This window comes from Camponotus vicinus, unplaced genomic scaffold, assembly GCF_025532165.1.
Source record: "Camponotus vicinus isolate PSW18456_S1 unplaced genomic scaffold, iyCamVici1.0 SCAF_8, whole genome shotgun sequence".
Classification (NCBI taxonomy): domain Eukaryota; kingdom Metazoa; phylum Arthropoda; class Insecta; order Hymenoptera; family Formicidae; genus Camponotus; species Camponotus vicinus.
Genome location: NW_028141980.1, coordinates 5,243,727 through 5,263,238, shown reverse-complemented (window position 1 = coordinate 5,263,238; position 19,512 = coordinate 5,243,727). Strand labels below are relative to the sequence as shown.

The 19,512-nt window shown below is 41.5% G+C and overlaps 1 protein-coding gene across 1 annotated transcript; it reads right to left on the bottom strand.

Annotated features, from left to right (window-relative positions):
• Window positions 1-12,343: 12,343 nt before the first annotated feature.
• Window positions 12,344-12,700, bottom strand: LOC145976343 (uncharacterized). The gene has a single exon (XM_083107407.1). The coding sequence runs from the start codon at window positions 12,698-12,700 to the stop codon at window positions 12,344-12,346; it is 357 nt and encodes a 118-aa protein (XP_082963533.1).
• Between the last annotated feature and the right edge of the window lie 6,812 nt (window positions 12,701-19,512).

The following is a 19,512-nucleotide window of genomic DNA, read 5'->3' as shown; positions in this document are numbered from 1 at the left end:
GGAACTCGGGACCGGGTCTCACCCCCACCCCAACGCCCTTCCTCTTCAGAGGGGACGTGCCCCGATCCGACATTTTCGAGCCGAGACACGCTCCCACCGCCACACTTTTTTTCGCAAGAGATGGTGAGCATTTAGCGCACAACCTCCCATGCAGCTCCTCCCTCTCACGCCCCATGGCATCCACCAGGCGATTGAAATGCGCGAGCATGTCCTCCGCCCTGTGCCTCCACGCCACGAAGTCCTTGGACACGTACAGGAACCATTCGTAAAGCTCCTATACAGACTGAGGCTCCATGGAGAAACCAGGAGACCCCGGCTCACCCTCAAACTTGAGCCGATCCCGAAGCCTCCCGGCTCAACCTTCCCAATCCCCTGTGCCGTCGATGAAATCGGAGATGTCTTGATCCAGGGGCCCCAACATCTAAAACGTCTTCCAGGGGTCCACTTCAAAATTGGGGGTGGTCGTCCCTGCCTCTCCAGTGCCCGCCAGGAACACTGGGGATAGCCCGTCGTCGGATGACGGCGGGGGAGGGGCCGGGACAATACCCCCCCTCACCCGCCGGGCCCTGGGGCTCCGAGCACCCCTCCGGTAAGCTTTTCACTTTTTTCTTCCCCATTTCATAATTGAAATTTGGTTTTTTATCGAGGTTTTCCTTCCTCTAGGCTATTGTATAGCAGAGAGCCACCCCGAAGAAAAGAGAGGGGGAAAGTTTCAGGAAAACAACACAAGGGAGGGAATAAAGGAACGGAAGAGAAGGTGGGAAGAAAGAATGGATTGGGCGTTTTCCCGCCCGTAACGGCTCTATTGTACCGGGTTTTTTAGGGGTTGTCAGGGTTTTCCTTCCCCTATCCGCATTAGGCCAAAGTGCCCGGAGGGAGCGGAATCCCCCTTTCCCATTCCCCATCCGCCGAGGTACAAGGTAAATTTTGTCCCCACCGGGAGAGGAATGAGGAAGTGCAATGGACGCTCTTAGTTCAGTGCCCCGCCCGCCCAAGCCGCCAAGAGAGGAGGATGTCCTCTTAAGACGCCCCGGATGACCGAGACACCTTAAGCTCCCTTACCACGTCAAGGTGGCGTCCACGGGAGAGAAACTTCTACTAACTAAATAGGTTTGGGTTAGGTTGTGATCGGACGACTTATATACGGGTAAAATTATCCGAGGATGTAGTTCTCTTACCTTTATTTATTACGGTCGCCAGCTTGTTTATCCACCAACAAGCAAGGATTTATGGGTGTTGTAATTCCATTGCTAGAGCTGAGGTCCCTGGAATATCCCCTGGCCTCGCCTTACTGCGTCGCGCCACCGTATCAGGTTACACAATGGCCGCCGACTACGTCTCAATGCTGCGTCACGCCACCGTATCAGATTACAAGATGGCCGCCGACTGCGCATCAACGAGAGAAATTTGCGACGTTTTCTCGTCGTGCTTCTTCTCTCTAATACTTTTTCTTCTGTTTCAGGTCGCCGCTGGACGATGGACTTCGCCGTTGGACAACGCTGGAATGATGACGTCACCGATGTGGATTCCTCCTCAGATAAGTCACCGTAGTTGTTTGAAATATTCGTTTGACAAATATTTCTTTTTTAGATCACTCCCGGATGTACGAGACACTACCGGTATCTAGGATCTTGAACTTTATCACCTGGATAAAATAATAACCGTCAACGTTCAAATTTATATTAAATTAATATATTTAATAAAATAAAATATAATGAACTCGGATTATTACAGTCAGTTTCGCTTTAATAAAAACGGATTATTTTCACACAATATCGCCGTGCACGCGGAACGGTATTTCTCGTCGTTTCGATATTTTATCGCATCGAACGCGTCCGGGAAAGAAGCTCTCGACTGAGCTCTGCAGCCCTTTATACAGGGTGACCCATTTTAACTTAGGCAGCCAAATAACTCGAAAAATAAGCAAGATAGAGAAAAATGTTTTAGACAAAAGTTGTATGGTTTCGAGGGGGCCATAAGATGGTATCATTGGTTTGACCTTGAAGAGTCATTTGAAGGTCACGTGAAGGTCACTTCAATTTTTTTAAATGGAACATCCTATATATTTTTGTACATTCTTGTAGCTCACCTCGAGAGCTTTCCAAAACACTATAATTAAGTACATTTTCGTTAAGTACTTTTTGAGTTATGAGGCTTGAAATAATTTCTTAATTTTACATAAACCGTAAAATATCTTGTAAAATATTCATTTTTCGATTACCTTACCTTAATAGTTTTATGTACAAAATAATGAGAGGAATCAATTGGTGTAAAGAAAACACATAGTTGTTTCGAAGAAAAAATATGTAATTTGCAATTAACAATTCCATATTTTTTCTTAAAAACAACTATGTGTTTTCTTTACACCAATTGATTCCTCTCATTATTTTGTACATAAAAGTATTAAGGTAAGATAATCGAAAAATGAATATTTTACAAGATATTTTACGGTTTATGTAAAATTAAGAAATTATTTCAAGCATCATAACTCAAAAAGTACTTAACGGAAAGGTACTTAATTATAGTGTTTTGGAAAGCTCTCGAAATAAGCTACAAGAATGTACAAAAATATATAGGGTATTCCATTTAAAAAAATTGAAGTGACCTTCACGTGACCTTCAAATGACTCTTCAAGGTCAAACCAATGATACCATCTTATGGCCCCCTCGAAACCATACAACTTTTGTCTAAAACATTTTTCTCTATCTTGCTTATTTTTCGAGTTATTTGGCTGCCTAAGTTAAAATGGGTCACCCTGTATATCGGTCTCTCCACTTTTCGTTCTCCCCACCAACAGCGCTACTGGGCGTTCCCGTGTGTTCGCTGACGCAACGCGCTGTTAATCGGGTCGTTTTCCCATTGGTTTACGCGATTTTGCTGTACGCAGACGCATTGCGCATGCGCATTTCGGGTTTTTTTCTGCGCAGACGCTTCGCGCTTGCGCAGTCGCTTTTTTGCACTTAGTTTCCATGCGCATTTGTACTTTTCATGCGCAAACTACATTTTCACATGCGCGGTACCATAATTCATGCGCAGTTACTTCTTTACAGTATATTTTCTTATTCTTAGTGTATATTATACGTTTATTTACTATTTTAAACATATTTAAGTATATTTTAATATATATATCTATTTTAATTATATGTAATATACTGAAGTGCACTTTCGGTGTACACTTTCTACACCTTTCGCTTTATTGGGCTATTTTCTTTAGAGTGCTTCCCAATTTGCACTGTTTACTTAAATTTATAGGTTAGAATAATTTTTACGGTTTACAGATAACTATATTTATTTCTTATCTTTACAGAATATATTTGTACTTTGGCGTGTCTCGAGAGTCTTTTCCCTTTGTCATCTCTTCGCTCTCTTTTTCCAGGATCACCCTTGGAATAAATTTGCCGTCTGGTCCCAGTATCATCGCCTTCTCAGCAGCTCGGTATTTTTCCACCGATTTCTCCCTGGCTGGTTCTTTCTGTGTGGTCCCCGATGTTCCTGGCGATGGTTCAGCTGTTCCGGCATCCTGGGGAGTTGGGGTGTTCTCTGTGGTCGGTTTCGAGGTTAGGTTATATCCCTCTTTTCTGGAGGCTTGTCCCGCCCCTATTTTAGGGTCCATCCGCCACTGCTATTTGGTACAGTGGGGATTTTAGTATATACTAGAGGGATCTTGTGGGATGTGGTCATTCTATGGCGTTGTGCTCGTCGATGCTGTTTCATACGGAAGGCCAGTCGGAAGCCAGCATGCACGCGAATATCTCCACCGGCATTTATTTGGTCAGCGAGCTATCTTTCAGGGATCCTCCATGGCAATCGGCATTGCATCCATCGAGTGAGATACCAACATCGCTCTGGAGTCGCATGGGCAGTGGGTTCCATCCCCAGGGGGGCATCACTTCCAGAAGTGAGGCCTCCCTGGGGCGGAACCCACTTTATCCATGCATGTACTTTGTAAAATAAAGGAAAATTCATTTTACATCTTACTTCTTGCTGAGAGTGTAATTTATGCAGATTTATCCAAAATAAGTTCACGGGAACATTTACCTTATTTTATAAATAACTTTGTAATAAACAACGAGCAACGGGGGGCTAAAACTTTTTACAAATTAATCAGGGATATGTCCTTGACAACTTGTCAAATATGTCAAGGTCATCGAAATTGGTGAGGTCGTCCCTAATATACAGTTATACCGTAAGTTTTTTAAATAAAATTTTTATATATTATTTTATATATTATTTTCACCTTTATTCTCCTCTATTTATTCCTTTATTTTTGTACATATTATTTTCGCCTTTATTCTTCCCTATTTATTCCTTTATTGTTGTCTGTGTGTTATTCTTCTTTATTATTTATTTTTATCTTCTTTTCGGTAACTTTGTTTTCTGGATTTTAAATGGCGTTCAAAATTGTACTTCAGGAATGTTCCGTATGGAAAAAATTTACAAAAAAATTTATAAAATTTTCCTGTTCTATATCTTTTTTGTTCTCTGGATGTTGATGCTCCGTTCATTGATACGTCGTTTATCGGATTTTCGTTTTTTGTTGGATTTAATCTTGGACTACGACGTAGTTCCAATCCGGTGGCTAAAAAATCAAAATCTACTCTTCTCCATGGCATTTTAATCTTTTTTGTTCTACAATACTTTCTTGTACTTTCACTGCCACGCAAACAAATGGGTCCATTGTAGTCTCCAATAAATATGTAGAGATGTATGTGGGAGGAGATCAGACGTGTCTATACACCCATTCGGTCAAGCGACAGAATCCATCCGTGGCAACGGCATCTTATGAAGAGAGCATTCATACACTTTTCAGCCCAATGATTGCTAGAAAACAGTATTTATGGATTAGAAAAGTATGTGAGGTGCAAGTAGCTGGATCGGGAATCGAATCCGAGTCTTTTGCTTTCCGGGCAACTGCTCTAGACCACTAAGCTATCCAGACCTCACACCTAATGCCGCTTTTTAACACAGTAATATGCGACTCCATAGCAATGACATCTCGTTCGATCTAAGCAATGTCAGTTGCCACGTAGAACCCCTGATCGCTCACTGACCAAATAAGTGCCGATGGAGGTATTCGCGTACACTGCATGCTAGCTTTCGACTGGCCTTCCGTAAGAAACAGTACCGACGAGCACAACGCCATAGAGTGACCACATCCTTCAAGATCCCTCTAGTAAATAACAATATCCTCACTGTGCCAATAACAGACGAATGGACCCTAAATACCCGTAGACAAATAAACTTCGACAAAGTAAACGTATATTTACAGAGAATTCTGCTACAAGTTCTACTGATCAAAAAAATAAATCATGTAACGAGAGTAAGCATTTAAGTACTTCTTTATTTTTTATTTCTATTTTATTTCCTTAATTTTTATCATTATATAATTCCATTTTTAGTTACAAATGAGACATTGAAAACATGTATTAAATGATTGGAAAATAATCAAGGACCATGGGATAAGGTGCTAAGTCATTGGAAAGCTACAGTTTCCATTCGTTTGAATAATATTCGAAAAAACAGTAGCCTGTCAATTTCTGAAATATTTAAAAAATGGCCCATTTTATGCCATTCAATGGGCTGGTTATTGATACGTAAAGATTTTATATATTTGGAAGTGTGTACAATAGATAATGCCATTAGCCAGTGATCCCAGTTTTTCCGAAATTTGCGAGCAATTTGTCCTTTTGAGAAAAAGAAAAGTCTACAGAGCACAAGAATTGTTAAAAATATTGGAGAGTGATCAAAGCAATGGTATGATGCAATATTATTTCACAAAATTAATATTATATGTTAATAATTTCTCGCTAATAATTTGTATTATGTTGAAAATAGAATCCAAAGCCATTGCGCAATTGTGCTCATTATCTTATGATTCCTCCAAGGGGACGGATTAGAATAAAAAAAGGACCTTGGAAACTTTCAACGATTGAATGTGAAAATAGTTTTGTTGTACATGTTAAAATATGATTTTAAATTGTCGTTTAGTATAAAGAATAAATATTTGCAGCTTACTGATAGGCTCACTTTAGGCTCAGTGGTCTAGAGCAGTTGCTCGAAAAGCGAAAGACTCGGGTTCGATGCCTGATCCAGCCACTTGCACCTCACATATTTTTCTAGTCCACGAATGTTGTTTTCTAACAATTATTCATTGGGCTGAAAGGTGGGGCTGAATTGTGTGAATGCTCTCTCCACAGAATATGCGTCGATGCCGTTGCCACGGATGGATTCTGTCGCTCGTTGACTGAATGGGCGTATAAATACGTCTGACCTCCTCCCACATACATCCCTATTTTTTCTGGATTTGCAGATTACAGATATTATTATGATTTCATAACGCTGGAGATATAAGTAACATCCAACAAAAATTAATACAATGTTTGAAATGAATTTAACGTTTCAACCATACATACATACTTCTTGTTCTATCTTGGACAAAATATTATCGCTTTTTGTGTCAGTAGATAAAATTTTATATAAAGTATCATCGGCATTTGAAGTAATTGACACTTGTTTCAAAATTTTCCATGTATTAAATGCTACATATCCTGTAGCAAGTGATCATATATGGCTATTGATTTAACGTGAGTTATATCAATTTAAGACAAAAAGGGATAAGTGTCCATCATATATTATAGAGATATTAACTGCATTGAAAAACAAAACTTTAAAATAAATTTATACAAAGCAATCTTTAGAGATCTATATTTTAATACGTATAATAAATAATCTATAACATATAAATCGCGATTGCAATTACGATTACATAATTTAATTTAATTTTTTTTAAATATTAATTTCACATTTTTATATTTACATTTAAAAATTTAATTACTTGTGAAATATTAACTTTTATCCAAGATGTTTTTTACCCATTTTGTTCTGAATCGTGTGTTTGTATTAAAAGTTTGAAGGCTCATTGCAAATTGAAAAAAACACATTGTACAAAACTATTCTTCTTTTAAATGTCAACAGAAGTCACGTCCTCGTACTTTCGGTAATATTCATACTTTCTTTAAACATTTATTTAAAAATCATTTAGAAGAATATAGAACAGAAAGCCATACAAACAAAAAAACGGTACAAAAAACCAGTACAGAAGAAAACAATATTACATTTGATACATTGTTTACAAACCGTAATATTGAAATAAACGAAAATATTGAAGAAGCAATGTATGTAATGCAATCCAGAAAAGATAGGGATGTGGGAGGAGGTCGGACGTGTCTATACGCCCATTTGATCAACAAGCGACAGAATCCATCCGTGGCAACGGCGCATCGACGCATATCCTGTGGAGAGAGCATTCACACATTTTTCAGCCCAACGAATAATTGCTAGAAAACAATATTCGCGGACTAGAAAAATATGTGAGGCGCAAGTGGCTGGATCGGAAACAAGTGGCTGGATCGGGAAAATCACATTGCTTACATACATAATTCATCTTTAGTCAATTCAAATGTCATCAATTTCTTGTGCCATTAATAGTTGCGATAATATGTTAAATATCACAATTGAACAATTTGCAGATAAGATCGCAAAGACTTCGACTTTATTTGTAGCAAACTTATATTCTAGACCATACTGCGTGCATTTTGTTAGGAAATAATTAATTCAATGAAAATTCTTCTTGGTTATGTAAAAATTATAGAAAATAAGTATAAGTCTCTCTCTCTATTGAATTGAATTCTTATTCCGATTTGAATTCTATGTTTCATATTTTATATAATGCATTTAGTTCAGATTAGATTATTCCTCAGAATACAAAACAATACTTGATAATTATGCATAAAAAGGGCCCACCTTCGCACAAATGTGTCATTGACATATGTTGTCAAGGTCATATATCTAATTAATATTCTGAAAGTTTTAGCCGGCGGTCGTTCTTTATTCAGAAGTTATTAAAGTAATTATGCATAAAAGGGGCCTTCTCTCCGATTTGCTTTATTTTTAAATATATTATAGGGGAGATCTTTCCGAGTAATTTCGTATATATATATATATATATATATATATATATAAGGGTCGGACTCAAATAGCTTTGGAGATACAGGCTGAAAGAAGATAAAAATAATAAATACAAAAATAAAGTAAACCTTCGGAAAACCCACCTATATGAAATAATGGGTAAGAATACTCATTTTCTACGTATTTTTACCTCCTGTACGAATATGAAACTTAAAAATGGCGGTCGAACTGGCAAGTTGAAGAGAAATGCAATGAGTGATTTTTAATCGCCAACAGTTATTATTCGACAGTGATTAATAGTGATTAGTGATAGTCATTAGTAAATTTCTCGTCTCATCGAGTGAGTAAATAAATGTGATTACGTTAAAGTTTATAAAAGAATACAGTTCATGAAAGAAGAAAAACTTTCAGTTAATAATTTAGTGTGGATTTCTTGTCTTTTGCAACGTGATATCTACGTTAAATTTGAGAACGTACGATCTATTGGAAAATTCATTTCTCCTTCAAGCAATTACAGCAATACATCAAAAGTCATCGAACAAGGTAATGATAACTATTTTTTGACGTTATGTGAAAACAGATCTCGGGAAGTCAGAGGGACAGTGTGTCAAAGGAAATTCGTGAAAAGAGAGGGGTTTTTAGTGGGTAGGGAGTACCGAGTTGGTAATTAGACTTGGTATTCGAGTCCCACATAACTCACTGGACCGACCGGTGAGTATGCATAAAATGCATTTTCCCCTCGTAAAAAAAAAAAAAAAAAACACGGGTAAGTGAGCGAATGAGAGAGAGATAGAGAGAGAGAGAGAGAGAGAGAAGAGAGAAAGAGAATGTATGTATTCGCATGTATGTCCGTGCATAGTATAGCGACCAGCTGATCGCAGCAGGCGCCCCGCGTAAGCACCCGTGTCTGACGGTGAATCGTGCCACCCTTGCCTGCCTCTTGTATTCGACCCGTCATACGTTAACTACTTCCTTTAATAATTCTTTCAAAAACTATGCTTTGCACGAAATTTTGCCAAAGGAAAAATTGTCTTAGAATGGTGTCAGGAATACGTCATTTTACAGACAGAACGTTTTTCGGGATCGCCCTGTATATACGAAATTACTCGAGAAGATCTCCCCTATAACATATTTAAAAATAAAGCAAATCGGTGAACAAATAAAGTAGAATTTTTATGTCAATATTTCTCACATTTATTTGTTAATAACTTTTGAATAAAGAACGATCGCCGGCTAAAACCTTGAGAATGTTAATCAGGGATAACATCTTCACAACATATGTCAATAACACATTTGTGCGAAGGTGGGCCCTTTTTATGCATAATTACCCAATACTTTATTTCAAAATATTAAATTATTTAATAGAACTACAAGAAATATCTACTGGCGCATGTATGTATATCGATTCTAAACTTATAAAAACCGATAGACAAGTTGTCGTAAGAAATAAAAAGATATGTATTTTACTTCTTAAAAAAATACTAAAGAAGTTCCTAAAATTATCAAATGTATATAATAAAATAACATCAATATAAAGAAATTTAACAGAATAAAATAATAACAAGTGTACTGTAAAGTAAATTCTGGTGTTCTATTGAACAACAGTTGACAACAATGTATTACCTTTGATTCTTTATTTTGATGAACTCGAAATAAATAATCCAGTAGTCATGGAGGCTTATATAAAATCGGAGTAGTACTGCACCCCCTCCGACGATACGCCACCTTGATGCGGTGGGGAGAGGTGCGTATATCACCCAGTTCTCGCGTATATCACCCAGTTCTATACTTTGGTGCGCTCTTAGACTCCCATTCCTTCGGGAGTGGGTGATATACGCGAGAAACGTACCGGCCCAAGGGTTTCGGATCCCCAGGGTGTGGGGGGAGTGTCGTCCTGGCCTCCTCCCCGTCGTTATCATACGATGGGCTATCCTCGGTGTTTCGGGGAGGCATCTGTTATCACCCAGGATGAGGCCACCGCTGTGATTTTAGTCGGTATACGGATCTGTAGTCTGGAGTCTGACATAACTCTCTTCTCTCCCCCGAGAGCGAGGGTATCCATAAAGGATTTTCATAGCGATACCAAAAAAAAAAGGATCGAGGAGTTCGCGAATTTTCTCATCGCGCTCCTTGACTCTGTCCTTAACTATCCCCCCACGAAGAGGAACGTGGAGGACCGGAAGAGAGGAGCCAAATGGCTGCCGGCGGAGTTTGGAGAGGCGGGATATGTGATCCATTATCCGGCCTCCTCTACTTTCTCAGAAGAACAATCGGATGAGGACGAGGCGACCTCATCAAGGTTCGCACAAGTCCCCTCATGGAGAGAGATTGGGGTGAGTCCCGGGATACCCACCCCCTCTTGTAGGGGACAAAGAGTGGACCGGAGCACGTCCCCGTTTAAGTTGAAGTGCGGGGAGGTTTGTTCCTCCGGAGCTCCGAAAATAGGAGCCTCGGGAGACAAATAACTTACCCCGATAAAGGGAAAGGAAGATAAGGGGGGGTCTTTCGCAACAGGCGTCTTCCCCCCTATTGGCTCGTCGAAAGGCGAAACCAGGGGCTACAAAACCCAGCATTGGGGGCGCAGCGGGACCGGATAAATCGGTCGGGTCGTCCGCGAACTCAGCCACGGTCGGACCGGCCCTCATACGCGAGTATAGTTAGTGAGGGGAGGGGGGGTCGCTCCAGCCCCGAGCAGAGAGTGCGACGGATCAGTTAATCCAGTCAGGTCGTTTGCGGGCTCAGCCGCAGGATCCCGATCGGGCTGACCCGCCGATGAGCCCGCCTTCCGAGGATCCGTCGGCGCCGGACTCGTGGTCTATGCGCCGGGGATCGGGATGATGCGGCTGCGCAAACTCGGCACCGGGGATCTGCTAATCGAGATTCCCGATGCCGACAGAATGATGGGGGGGAAGGGGGACAGTGGGGCTGTATCGACAGCCTCCAATAAGTCCTCAACGAATGGTGCGACTAATGTTGTTCAGAAAGATGGAAAGCGCCGCGTGGGCCGTCCCTTGATAATTTTACCTGGAGGAGGGCCTGCGCGGTGCTACAAGTGTTTTTCCGCGGGCCATATTGCGGATGATTGCGGAGAGGCCGGATCGGAGGGGACGTTGTTACAAATGCGGCGCCCCCTTCCACAGGATGAGAGGCTGACGGGCGGTTAAATTCAATTGCCCGCTATGTGCGGTCTTGGATCGGCGGACCATAGCCCACGTCCCGATAGCACACAAGGTTCCACATGGGTTTGCAACGGGGTGGATGGCGGGGGGGGGGGCGCGGGGGGCGAGGGTGCAGTCTGTGCGTGTACTTTCTCATTGGTGTGCTATCGGGATTGTGCGCGATTTACTTTGTGTGCTATCGGGACGTGGGCTATCGGGAATTGTGTTCAATTTTTCGTGTGCTATCGGGTTCGTGCGCTATCGCACCGTGCGCTATCGCACCGTGCGCTAACGGGACCCTCCCGCTCGCCTGTTGGACACCCCCTTAAGGCTGTGTTCCGATTCTCCACCTTTTTTTTTTGCGCAAGGAGGGGAAATGCTGTTACGCACGCCCCGTTCCCCGTAGGGCGGGGTTGTGCGGGATTCGGCCTATTTAGCGGCCCCTACCCGCTAAAACCCCTCCTTGATGGCTTCCTACCTTCCGAGTATGACCCCCGGGCGGTACCCGCTTGCGCATTACCCGCCCGGGGGCCCTCACGGTTGGGTCTAAGACCCTCATCCTATCAGGTACTTCCGTGGTCCTAGTGTGCGTGTTAGATGTGTAGTTGCTGTGCGTGTGTTTGTGTATGTATGTTCATGCGTGTGTGTGTGTGTGCGTGTGTGTGTACGTGTTTCTATAGTGTATATGTGCGTGTGTGTATATACGGATATGTCTGAACAATGCGTGTGTAGGTTATGTGCGTGTGATGAGATGAGATTAATGATACCCTATCCCCCCGTTATACCCCGTTACCCCCCTTCCCCCCACTCTTCTTCTTTTCCAGCCCATCCTCCCTTCCAATTCCCCCCCAATGTCGATGAATATGTCCCTGTAGTTCGTGTAAGTGTATAACTATGTTACAGTGATAATGGTGATGAGTGATTAAAATAAAAGAAAATAAAGAAAGAAATAAACCCCAACCCAATGACCCCAAGTAAATCATGTGTTGTGTAATGAGATGTTTCGGACCTCCATTCATGATCTGATCAATTTTATGCTTCCAGTTGGATTCCTCATCAAGATGGATTCTAGTCTTTTTCCTAGTCCTACATCAGTCAAGTTTTAGTCAGGATAGTTTCCAAATTCTAGTCAAGATCATATCATATCTTGTCTTGCCTTTTCTAGTCAATTAAGTCTAGTCCAGTTAATTTCCTAGACTAGTTTAACCTAGTCTAGTCTAGTCATCACTGTCATTAATAAAACGTTCTTTTTCTCTCTCATCTTCTTCTTTTCTTATCATCACTTCTTCTGCAAAATTGCAGAACGCCTGCCATCCATCTTCTGACTCGCACATTTTTTCAATAATCTTATCTAACGACAAGTCTTCACCTATCTCCGATGTGAGCAGATCTCTTTCTGCATTCCATTCCGGGCATTTTTGGATTGTATGCTCTGCCGAGTCCTCTTCTATATCACAAAAAGGGCAAATCGGAGTATTTGCCTTACCAATACGATACAAATATGTATATAGACAACCATGTCCGGTCAGTAATTGAGTCGTATGGAAGGACAACTCTCCATGGGTTGTCTCCATCCACTGTCCTATGTGGGGGAGGATTGCGTTAATCGTTCTCACCCCCGCCACTCCTTGTCTACGAAGAAACAACTCCCATTGTCTATTTAGGAGAGTTTTCTCTTCCATTTTTATATCCTTTTCCTCAAGTTTATTGTACTCACCGCGTCTCTTTAGTTCGTGTATTCGAATAAATACGCGTTTATAGTATGCCGCTTGCAAAGGGGCTGGAGCTATTCTTGCCAATAAAAGCGCAGCATCCGCCGAGACGGTCCTGTACCCAGCTATTACACGAATAGCTATCGCTCTTTAAACTCGTCTTAGTCCGTCATTAATTTTCTTCCTATATGTGGAGTCAGCCCAAATGGGTGCCCCATACATAATAATGGAATTCATCATTGCCGCATAGAGCCTTCTCTTTTTTTGCTGTCCTCTTAAATTGGGTAACAGGCCGTACAAGGCTCGCGATACTTTTGAAACCTTTTCTTCAATATACTTTATATGTTCGACAAAGCTCCAATCTTCATCGATTAACAGTCCTAAGTATTTTATGTATTTACATGCCTGTACTTCTAAATTGTTAATTCTAATTGTATATACATTATCCTTAGATTTAAGCTTAGATCCATATCTGTTATTATCTATGATTACGACGCCTGTTTTATTTTCAGCAATTTCCAATTCAAGATGTCGAATCCTCCGCATGGTTCTGCTTAGCTGTAAGTTACTCCGAACAATTGCTTCTTCTGTAGTTGTTGCAGTAGATATGATAAAAGTATCGTCTGCATAACCGATTATAATGCAGCCTTCTTCGAATGGAGTGCGCAAAACGTAATCATATGTAATGTTCCGCAGGGTCCTTGGACCGACCCTGTGGAACACTCGCCGTTATTTTCCTTAATACTGTATTTCCTTCAATCGTAGGATACTCTATAAATCTATCCTTAAGGTAATCTCCTATGATCTTCCGGAGATATGAGGGGAATCCTTTGTTCTTCAAGGCTAATCTAATCTTAGGCCACTTTAGTAAGTTAAACGCATTGGTTACGTCCAAACTCACACAAACAACCGATTCTCGTTTAACTTTGGCTTCCTCTATTATCTCCTTGACAATCAGGAGCGCGTCACACGTAGAAGTATTCCTTTTAAATCCAAACTGGTTTACTGCTAGCCTGGATGATGGGTTATTTTCCATCCAGTCCTTAATGCGTCCGTCTATAATTCGCTCCATTATTTTGCCCAGCTCATTTAACAGGCAGATCGGCCGGACTTTTGGCGCGATAGGATCTAGCTCCCCTTTGGGTATTAGGGTAAGTATCGCTCTTTTCCATAGCTTGGGAAATATACCCATCTTGATGTACATATTGTATATAGCAGTTAGCTTAAGGATTAGTATTTTAGGAGTTTTCTTCAGAAAAGTCATTTTTATTCCATCCATGCCTGGTGCCTTGTTCGCACTTGATCCTCTTTTTAGGATACTGCACAATTCTGCGATGGACACTTCATATTCCTCTTTCCAGACATCTCGTTCGATATCGTTTTCCACATAACTGTTCCATAAGGGATCTTCAGGGAATAACTTACTAATAACTTGATCCAAGATTTTCACCTCCAGCGTCTCCGTAATGCTAGGGGTAGCTCTTTTTAGCTTTTTTAGTGCGATCTTATAAGGGAGACCCCAAGGATCGTTATCTAATGTACGGATAAGTTCATTCCAAGCATTCTTTTTTGCATTTTTTATCTCATTATTAAGATTTTTCTTGCAACTTCTGTACTCATCCTCGAGTTGTGTATTATGATATTAACCTCTTTCTTTCTTTTGGCTTTTTGCCATTTTTTGCGTGCAGACTGGCATTTTTTCCTTAGATCCTCAAACTTAGGATCCCACCAGTACACGCTATTTTTTTGAAATGTACGAGCCCTGGGCATTGAATAATCACAGGCTTCGCTGATTGTATCCTGTATCCATTTAGCCAGTAGTTCCGTATCGTCCTCTTGTATATATGTATCTAGCGACACACCTATACAACTCCATTCTATAGCTTCTCTAAATCGATCCTCCTCGAGCTTTTTATGAGACCATCTCACATATTTCTTTTTCTTTTGTCTATATTTCTCTTTATTATAGTTGATATCAAAGTATATATACACATGGTCTGATAGAGTCTCCTCTTCAAGCACCGACCAATTTTCTATACACGGCTTCAAGGTAGAACTACACCATGTAAAATCTATTATTGATGTTCCTTGGTGACGTATACATGTGGGTTTATTTCCCACATTACAAAGTATCATGTCTCTACTTGATATCCAGCGTAAGAGATGATCTCCACGAGGACAGTTGTACTTACAACCCCATAATATCGCTTTGGAGTTAAAGTCCCCACATATCAAGACGTCTTCCGTCGCATCTTGTATATAGGTATCCAGCTCGTCTAGGAATTCCTCGTAAGTTTCAATGCTCTCATTAGGCGATATATAAGCCGATATGATGATTAATTTCTTCCACAAATATGAGACGGAAAAACGACCTCTTCTTTTCGTTACACCGAATATAAGCATGTTGTTTGTTATATGTATAGCAGCACGGCCATCTAAACTGCTCATCCAACTATTTCCATCGGGAACGTTATATGGTTCCGCAATTATAGAGATTCCGATAGATTTCTCTATCTCTGTTTGAGCTAGCAGATCTTGTGCCGCCTTACAATGATTTAGGTTAGTCTGTATTATACGAATCATGTAAGTATGTTTATATAGCCTGTAACATGTAAATATCCACATACGTAGACATGTACATTGTTGCTACTCATCCATTATAAGAATATCGTCAGTCCTCCGATCTGGCGATTTACTTCCGGATGCCTCGCGTATATCACTCGGGTATTGATCACCCGAGGGATTAATCCTTTGTGTTTCACAGTCCGCGTTGGGTTTATTTGTTGTTATGTCCTGTGAATTCGCAGGTATCTTAATAGCTGTACAAATCTGGGAGCCCATACGATGGTCTCCTTTGAGGCCCAAATCCGTGCAAATTTTACATTTGACCTTATTCGTACATGTTGGAGCAGTATGCCCTTCCACGCCGCATCTGAAGCAGCAACCTTTATAATTTTTATCCGACTTACATTTCTCTTTGACATGGCCTGTTCTCCAGCATTTGTGGCACTGCAACGGACGTGCCTTTATCAATTCTATCCGGACCATAGACCAGTCAATTGAGATTCTCTTTTTCTCAGCAAGTAAAATTGCTGCGTTTTTCGGGCACCGAACCCATACTACGCTATTACCAGATCTTGTGCGTCCAATTCTTCCAACTCTTATTTCTTCATACTTGCACTCTCCTTCTATTGCAACGGTCTCTTGGATTTCATCCGATGTAACTGATTCTTCCATTCCGAAGATCCGAATTTCGCCTTTAACGCTAGGCCTTGTAATTACTGCCTCACCAGATAGCAGCTTATTTATCTCAGTAGCTAACTTGTCTGCTTTATCGGTATTATCTGTACCAGATATTTCAATGATTGTGGCACCATTCATGCCTTTCCTTATTTTTGGAGTCTGGATCTCCAGATCTTGTAGGGAGATTCCAGTACGTACCTTTTTCAAGGCTTCTGTATAAGAGAAAGAATTGTTCTTTCTCTTGATACTGATTGCTGCTGTTTTCGGTAATTTCCTTCTTTCCTTTCTAATATCTGTCTTCTGTTGTCTCCCTCCTTTGTTTATTTCCTGTTGATTTCCTTCTTTTTCTTTGTTTGTATTTCGCTGATTTTCTCCCTTTCCTTTCTTTATTCTACCATTTTTTCCAATTTCTATCCATTCCTCTCCTGGACGTACTGTTTTAGTCTCCACCTTCGGTGGGACTAACTGTATGTTTTCCTTAACTTTAATTCCTTTTACATGGCGGGTTCTACCAAAAGGTAAATCCGATTTCACTTGTCATGGGTAGTATAGGCGTTGATTCCCTCTGAAACAGAGGTTCCAGAGTATCCATAGTTTCTAATTTCCTTTTCTTTTTATTTCTAGGTTCCTCATACGATGATTCACCGTAAGGCAGTCTGGGCCAGGGATCCCCAAAAGTTGGCCAGGATACTTCTTCTTTCTCCGCCGATCTTGCTTGGGAGAGTCTTGCCTGCAGATTCCAGCGAAATTCTTTGTCAGCTTGGCGTTCTGGAGGTGACCATCTTTTGTGGGACGCATCATCGAAGGATTTCCTATTAGGTAAGTTATGTACATTAGGTAAGTTTCTAGTCTTAGATTGTACATTAGGCAAGTTTCTAGTCTTAGTCTGTAAGTTAGTCTGTAAATTATCACTTAAGCTTTCCTTATTTCTATATTCATTATCTCTTTCCATACTTTTCTTTATTCTTCGCATTTCTTCTCGTATGCTTTTATTTTCATTTTTAAGCTCACTTATTATTTCTTGCATCTCACTAATTTCTTTTTTTCTTCTCTCCTCTTCTCTTTTGTTATACTTCCTTTCTTTTTCTAGTTCTGTACTTAGTGTATTTATTTTTGCTCTTCAGAACTTGGGGTCTCCACTTGAATCCGCTTTATTTTGGAGCGCTCTTACCAGATCTTGTAGGCACATTAATCTACTTTTTAATTTACCGCTCAAGCCTCCCTGCATGCGGCCACATTTTGTTCTAATTGTCTCTATATCCGAGATGTAGTCCAGAGCCTGTGCGCTTAAATCAGAAGCGGTCATAATATATAATACTTCTTTCTCCATGCCCTCCGGTGCCTGTCCGATTTTATTTTGGATCTCATTCTCTGCGACTATGGGGTCCATGGCCCGAACCTTTCTCTTAGGTCTTCCGACCTTCTTCTTCTGAACCTCTTCTCCATCCGTAGTCTGTGTCGCTTCCGTATTTGAGCCATCAGGATCTTTACCTTCATCTCTCTGTTCGATGTGTTTTCGGTGACATTACAAGATGTCTTCGCCATAGTCCTGGGTCTTAGCTTTTCGAGAAATTTGGCTTCCCGAATTTTAGGATCCGGAGCCTTTGTTTCATCAGAGTCGCTATCAGTGATGCGGTTCGCCTTTCTTTTAGTAGAGGTTGAGATAACTTCTCCTTTCTCAATCTCCATTGGGAGTGCTAGAGCTTGCATCTGCCCTTTTTCTTCCTCTTCAACCAGGTTAACCCAGCTCTCATTATTTGCGTTCACAGGTGTAGTCGCTATTTGTGAGCCTGGGTTTTCCTGGGAAATATCTACGTCGACACCGCCGAGCTCCTTATTTGCTGGGGGAGGGATTACCTCAGCAATCGACAAAACTACCTCCTCTGCGCCTTCAATATTAGCGGTAGCCCTTCTCGGGGCAGCGCCCGCCGCCAACGCTGCACCTTGCCCTTCTTCTGATGCCGACGTAACCGAGACAGGGACGATATCTCGGCCATACGCCGTCCCCTGGGGCATCCGACTCCCCTGGGGCGGTAAAGTTTTTTTCTCTTCGTTGTCCATTCATAGAGGTTATTGTGTTTTTTGGCCAGGGTATCACCTCCCTGGTGGGGTTTTATGGATAACCCCCAACCATCACACACCCATTCACACGCACTCATTCACACACCAGGAATTAGATAGGAACAAGGGTAGGGTTGAAGGGATCAAAAAAGAGAAAAGAATAGAAAGAGAGAGAGAGAGAGAAATGAGTCGGGGCGTTCTCCCGCCCCTAACAGCATTCGGTGGGCCGGGCATTTGAAGTCAGGGTTTGCCATCCCCTATCCGCATCAGGCCAAGGCGCCCGAAGGGAGCGGAACCCCTCTTCCGTCTCCTTCCGGAGACGGGAAGTGCAATGCTCATTCCCACCCCGGGGCCCCGCCCCCCCGGGCCGCAGAGGCCGGCAATGCCGTGCCAATGCGCCCCAGGGGACCGGAGCCCCGAAATCGGGCGGAGAAGAGCGTGGGAGCCGCTTAGTTCGGGATCCCGCCCGCCGAGAGCCCCGGATCGAGAGCCACTGAGGCCTCTCTCCAGGGTCCGCAAACAGCGGACATAGTCTCTCAGCGGCCAAGATCCCTTAAGCCTCCCCACCACGACAAGGTGGACTCCCACGGGGAGGTCCGATTCTCCACCTGGTGGGTAACAGACGGGTGAGTGGGTGATGGACGGAGCCTAACAAAAAGTGTCCAAGAGGATTATGGAATCAGAACGCACTTGCCATAATTTTCCGGCGGGAATTGAAAATTAAACACCAAATTGTTGCAAACATGGATGAAATAATTTGGCTTGCTATATCATTCAAACATTTAATGACTTTCATGAAATTCTTGTTCAATGAACTCTTAGCAAGATCGAACTTTTCCCCTACAGAACTGAAATCAATCATTCATACTAATTAAATCATTGTCAAGAGCACCGGCGAGCTGTTACACTTACTGCGATTGCTCTTAGTAACGATTTTCTTCATTGTCACGTATTTTTTGATGCAGATAATGAAACCAGTGATGATTCAGACTTAAATGAAGGAGATATAAGAAGAAGAGTTCAGTTACGTGGAGTTCAACGAAAGCCTTCAAGAATTGAAGGTTATGTCGAAATAATCATTCCAAGAATGAACACACAACAGTTTAGAAGGCATTTTCGCATGATCCCAACAACATATGAAAATCTGGAAGCAAAACCTGGTCCTGTGCTCTCATTTTCTGAAGAAAAAACTGTAATTCCAGTGAGAAAACAATTACTAGGATCGTTATGGTTATTAGCAACACCTGATTCTTTTCAGTAAGTTTCTGATAAACATTTGCTCTTGTACAATGATTTAATTAGTATGAATGATTGATTTCAGTTCTGTAGGGGAAAAGTTCGATCTTGCTAAGAGTTCATTGAACAAGAAT